Source organism: Capricornis sumatraensis, chromosome 11 (genome assembly GCF_032405125.1).
Source record: "Capricornis sumatraensis isolate serow.1 chromosome 11, serow.2, whole genome shotgun sequence".
Classification (NCBI taxonomy): domain Eukaryota; kingdom Metazoa; phylum Chordata; class Mammalia; order Artiodactyla; family Bovidae; genus Capricornis; species Capricornis sumatraensis.
In genome coordinates this window covers 45,466,435-45,472,434 of record NC_091079.1, presented here as the reverse complement: position 1 = coordinate 45,472,434, position 6,000 = coordinate 45,466,435, and the positions used below count along the sequence as shown (strand labels likewise).

The 6,000-nt window shown below is 54.9% G+C and overlaps 1 protein-coding gene across 1 annotated transcript in view; it reads right to left on the bottom strand.

Moving 5' to 3' along the window:
- Positions 1–491: 491 nt before the first annotated feature.
- Positions 492–6,000, bottom strand: part of LOC138088307 (collagen alpha-2(I) chain-like) — a 28,330-nt gene continuing 22,821 nt past the window's right edge. The window contains exons 6-8 of the mRNA XM_068983423.1: positions 2,166–2,243; positions 1,172–1,866; positions 492–1,086 (exon numbers count right to left, since the gene is read on the bottom strand). Of these exons, the coding sequence (XP_068839524.1) occupies positions 492–1,086; positions 1,172–1,866; positions 2,166–2,243 (1,368 nt within the window). The remainder of the gene's footprint in view (positions 1,087–1,171; positions 1,867–2,165; positions 2,244–6,000) is intronic.

The following is a 6,000-nucleotide window of genomic DNA, read 5'->3' as shown; positions in this document are numbered from 1 at the left end:
GGGAGTTCGGGGTGCGCTCCCACGGCGCGGGGATCCTCGAGGCGCAGCCATCCGGAGAAAGGCGGCTCGGTAATGATGGCTGCTCGGGGCCGGCGGCTCCTTCCCCGGAGCCTCCCGACCCCCCCCTCCACCCCCGCGCCCGGGATCGCCGCCCTCCCCCCTCCCCCGGGCGGCGCTCGCCCCGCGCCGACGCGGCCGCCCCGCACGGCAGCCCACCGGGTGCCCGCGCCCCTGCACCCCCGGCGAGCCCCGTCCCCGGTGCCGACCAAACAAACAACGCGTCCCCCGCCGCCCTCCTTCCTCTCCCCGCTGACCGCTTGGCCTCCAGCCACCTCGACGATTCACGCTCCGAGCCGCGGATCTCTGCGGGGGCAGAGCGCACCCGAGCCACCTCGGAGGCCACCTAGTGACCCCCCCTCCCCGCGGGCGCTGACCCCCGGGAGGCTCAGGGGTGGGGGAGCCGAGTTGCCTCCGGGGGCTTAAAGTCGCTATTATGCAGCCGCCGCGCCGCCGCGGCCGCCGCCGCCGTTGGCCCGGCCAGCTCGGCAAGGTGGGGTCCCCTCCTCGCCGCGCCGCCCCGCGCCCGCCCCAGTCCCGCTCCCTTTCTTCTCTTCCTCGCGAACTTGGGGAGCCCCGGGAGCCCCCCGGCTCCGGGCTCGCAACTCCGCGCCCGCGGCCGGCACGGGCCGGGCTCGGGACGCCCCCCGCACCGCGTGTTCGCGCCGCCCCCGCCCCACGCGGCGCCCCGCGCACTTTCTCCGCCGCCGACCCACCTCGCCCGGTGGCCGTCCCCGCGCGGGCCGGCGCCGCCGCCGCCGGGAGGGACGCACTTTGTTCGCGCCGGTGCGGCCGCCGCTCCCGGCGAGCGCGGCGTGGTCGGTCCCGGGCGGGGGGCGGGGGTCGCCGCAGTCCCCGAGCCGCCGCCGCTCAGCCGCCCCGCGCCCGCGCGCCCATCGCCCACTCGCACTGGAGTTGCAGCCCAACTTTTCCTCCTTCCTTTTTCTTCCGAATGGAGCCGGCAACTCGTGCTCGGCGCCGGCGGGAGGAAACGCGCTCGCGCTCCCCCGCGCGCAGACACGCTCCCTCCTGTCCCCCGTCCCCCCCCCACGGCCGGCAGCACAACAAAAAGCCATTTACATGCGAGGAAGTGACCCTCGGCCGGACCGCGCGCCCCCGCCGCCGCCAGCCCCGAGGACGCAGGCAAAAGTTGGGGCGCCGGGCGGCGCTCGGGGCGCGGGTTCGGGCCCCGCGGCGGCGGCGCTGCGCTCCTGCGCCCGGCCCCGGCCCCCGCCCGCCCTCGCCCCTCGCCCCGCACACGCCCAACTCCTCGCTCCCAACTCCTCGCGCGGCCCCGGCCCCCGCCCGGAGCGATTTCCTGCCGCTGCCGCCCCTCCCGGAGGCGCCCGGCGAACTCTCGCGCTTACCGGAGCGGGCGGGCGGGTTCCTCCGCCGCCCGGTGCCGAGGGGGGGACAAAACGCAGAGCGGGCTCCGGAGTTGGCTCGGCGGCCGCGGCCAGGGGGCTGGATCCTCGGGCGCGGAGTTGGCCGGGGGCGAACGGGGCTCTGGCGAGTTTCAGGGTCTCCGGGTCCCCGGGCCGCCTCCTCCGCGGCGCTCCTTTGTGTAATTTCACTCGATTCAAGTTTAATCCGATAGTTCCCGAGCACGAGCGCGTCCGCACTACCGCGGCTCAACCCCCGCGCCGCCGCCGCCGCCACCGCTGCCGCCGCCGCCGCCGCCGCCGCCGCCGCGGCCCCAGCACGCCAGCGCCTGCGCGCGCCCGGCACGCCGCGCGCGCCCGAGGCCGCGGGGCCGCGCGCGCCCGCCGCCGGCTCCCTCCGCGCCGCGCCGGGTCCGCGCGCCGCCACCTGACGTCAGGCGCGCCTGGCATAATTTATGCAAGAATTCGGCCGGGGTGGCGGAGGCCGAGGGAGAGGCCGAGAGAAAGGGGGCGGCGCGGGGCTGCGGGGCCGCGGGCCGCGAGGGCGGGCCGGGCGCCACTTCCCGTCCCCGGGCGGGCGCCGGCGCTGCGGGCGGCTTTCCCCGCGGGCCCGTGCGCGGCCGCCGCTCAGCCCTCCCGGCCCGGCTCCTCGAGCGGTCGCTCCGCGCTGCGCGGCAGCGCCCGGGGCGCGGGCTGGAGACGGTGCCACGTTTCCCCGCGCGGCACCTTCCCGGAGTCCGGGTGCGCCGCCCGCGGCAGGAAGGCGGCCCGGCGGTGGCGGGGCCGCGGGGAAGCCTTGCAACGCTGCGCGGACGGACCGCAGCAACTCAGAGGGTTGGGACGTCTCTCCTGTAATTATCCTTCAACTTGGAACGATTTTCCCACAGGAAATTATTTAGAATGGGCACGTTTCTTGCCATTTCAGATAAATTTTTCTTGTCTGTGCACACTGCTGGTCTTACCTCCTCGTTGACAGGACAGCCGGATCCACCGCTAAATCAAAAAGTTTAACTAGATGGCGTTGATTTTGTTGAATTTGTTGCTTTGCCAAAAAAAAAAAAAAAGAGAGAGAGAGAGAGAGCGCAATGGTTATGAAACAAAGAAATAGGTTGTGTGCCCATTATTAAACGTGTCAGGACTAGAGTGTTTTAATCATTCTTTGGCCAAAATGGCACTTTTGTATGATCGCCTAGCCTTAAATACTCAATTCTCTTATTCTGTTTCCCTTCCCGGTACAAAATGAATATTAAACCAGGAGAAATTTATCTTTTACTAATTTTCCTTTCAGGAAATAGAGCTACCAACCTTTATCAAGTACCTTTAATCTGCAAAATACCAAGCAATTATAAAATTTTTAAACCGTCAACACTTGTACACATTAAGATGACTTTATTAGGTTAAAATTACATTTATTTTCACATCAAGAAAGGAACTTATATCAACCAAATAGGGACCTATAACAGATACAGAGGAAAGCCAATTGCTATTAATGACTCCAAAACAAACTCAGAAAATATCATTTCTCTTCATTCAGATCCTGTAGTGCTAAGGCTATCACAATATATTTCTTTGAAGCAAGGATTAATCAAAACTCTTTTGTTACATTACTACTACAACTCTTCAATAACTTGTTTGATTATCCTAGATCTAATCACTCAAACATTTCCTAACATTAGTAATGATTTTCTAAATATGTGTTATACTGTCATTTATTGAAATGCACTGGTTTGGGCTTTTGCTTTTTTCTGTCACACATTTAAATGGTCTTTTGAAAGAGGTAAATGTTTCATTCAAGAAATGTACAAATAAACAGAAAGAAGGCTGATCTTACAGAAAATTCTTATGTTAAAAAATTAGGAAACACTAAAGTCAACTTCTGTCTTTTTTTATAGTTCATTTCATAAACCAAGAATCAGAATTCTGAGGTCAGGTTTACATTTCCATTATGTTTACATCTCTCAGTGAAAGCATGGGGGATGCTTGGGGTGTGGTGGGTGGGTAGGGGTAGGGGTGCTGTTAAAGACAGGACACATGTCTGCAGATAAATCACTAGTAACAGATCATGTTAGAGGACTCAAAAGTGGCATAAAAGGGTTTATCTCTATCCTTTACAGTATACCCAGCTCTCTGTCAGATGTGGGTTTATTTCAAGTCAATTTACCAACTTAAAGATATTTACATAAAGTAAAAGTATACTGTGCTGTGCTCAGTCCTTTTCAACTCTTTGCAGCTCCATGGACTGTAGCCCACCAGGCTCTCCTGTCCATGGAATTCTCCAAGCAAGAAAATTGGACCGGGTTGCCATTTTGTACTCCAGACGATCTTCAGACCCAGGGTCTGAACCTGTGTCTCCTGTGTCTCCAGAATTGGTTGGTGGGTTATTTACCACTAGCGCCACCTGGGAAGCCCAAAAATATATTAGTTAACCTTTAATTAACAAATAGGTTTGACTGTGAGGAGGTCCCTCGTGCCCTTGTATATTTAACCAGAAAGTGAGGACACTTCCCTTTGAAACATATGAGAGACTGTACAACCAAAGCTCAAAGTGGAGACCAGCAGCCCTACAGCCCCTCCCTGGTTAATCTCCCTCCTGGTTCCCACAGGACGGAGGAGTCTCTAAGTTCTCCAAAGTGATTAACAGTGCAGAGCTGTGGGGCCTTGGAAAGCGAAAGGCCTCAGGGTCAGACTCCTAGGCAGCCCTAGCTAGGAGTCATAATCTCTCCACCCCCTCCCCAGCCCTACCCTTTACCCTCCAATGTTTTCTCTCCATTTGCTTCACTATTGAAGTTTTCCCATTGAGAATAATTTGAATTCACAAGCTTTCCCTTTGAGTATGCAAATACCTTAGGGACAGATAAGGGACTCCTGGTCATTCACAGATGAGTGCAAATTAGTTCAATGGGTTGTTCTCCCAACACCTAGCTGGGACTAACAAATTTAGAGATTTTTTTCCTTCATTCAACGATGAGTGTCTGAGAAGTTCCAGGCCTTGTGCTAGGCGCTGGAGATACAGTAAGAGCAGAACGGACCAAGGTTCCTGCAGTCTTGGAGTGTAGGATCTAATGGGCTGGTGGTTTTGATTTAGTGCTAAGAGATAATAGTAACTTCAGAGTCTCAGCCCCTAGGGAATAGGACAGGCTTTCGTTCACTGTAGCCACAGGGCAGAGGAAAGGTGCAAGAGGCCTGGAGGTGGGCCTAGAGGTGGGATGGAGTGGGTGCCCCCAGAAAACTGTTGAGAAAAATTCCAGGGACAACTTGACCTGTTACAAAAAGGTTTTCTAGGCCCCATGAAATTAATTAAAACAGTCTCTTCCAGGAACTCAAACTTACTGCTTAGACAAATAAATATTTGTCTCTGGGAACAATCTCTAATACCCAAATTTTATCTAGAACACACTCAATTGAAAGCTGTCCGCTTTTCCCTATCTGTTCTTCTGAATTGTTAAAATCAATTACACTAATCTATTACACCAGTTCCAGTGTTGAGGACTTACTCTAATGTAGTTTTGGAACTCATCTTTTGAAACCGTGTTCAGAGCCAATTTGTGGATCATAGAAAATAACTCTTTTTAGCACCCAATTTCTTTTTTCCACTAAAACCTATATTATTCTACTTTATCATTGATCAAATTTGGTTCCAAATGATTTTGGCAAGCTCCAGAAGGATATTTTGTCATTAAATAATGATGTACTGTCATTGGAACCATATAGAATTTAAATAGTATATATGATAGCTATTCACAAAGTTTTAAAAACTTGACTATAATAAATTCTGACTGAATATGTTTAATCCATAAAATGTTTTAAAAAGAAAAGAGAGAAAAATAAAGCTATAGGTATCTAGAGGGCTATAAATGCTGAAGAAAGCCCCCAAAAGAGAAGTCTGAAAAGCATTTCCTACATCACTGGAAGGACAGCGTAACCTTCCCAGCTGATGCTTTTTATGGGGGAGAGAATCTGGTTGTATGTGTAAGTTCAGCCTCCATATTCCATTGGTCACGGGCCTGGCTGCTACTGCCTTTGCTAGCAACTGTGAAGATTGGAATGGTGAAGAGACCAGGAGAAAAGAAGCCACTAGGGCTGCAATCAGGCCACTACTGGCTCCCTAAGGGAATCATTAGTAGTTTTAGCAAACGCTGATCCAATGCCTACTATGTGGCAGTACTGGAGGTCACAGCGAGCTCCCTGTTGACATGGAGTTCATGCTCAGTGGCAGCAGAAAGAAGGGAGTGGTTCTGGCTGCTGGGACAGCACAACAGGCTTCCTAGAAGGAAGGGGGCTTGAGGATTTTCTTGGAACAAAGAGAGCAGGATGGATGACCACAAGGTCCAGAGGTTTCAAAGCCTGGTGAGCACAGGTCACTGCAAGTGGTTCCATACTAACTGGCACATGGAGGGCGGGTCCTGCTTGGTCTTCACTGAGCCCCCAGGATGGCTGGCTGTCCTCTCATCCATTCAATACTTGTCCCCATTAATACTGGTTTACATTAAATTACAATTCATTCTTGTCTTAGTTTCTCACTGGATTGTGAGCTACTTGGGGACAACGGCTATGCTTTGTC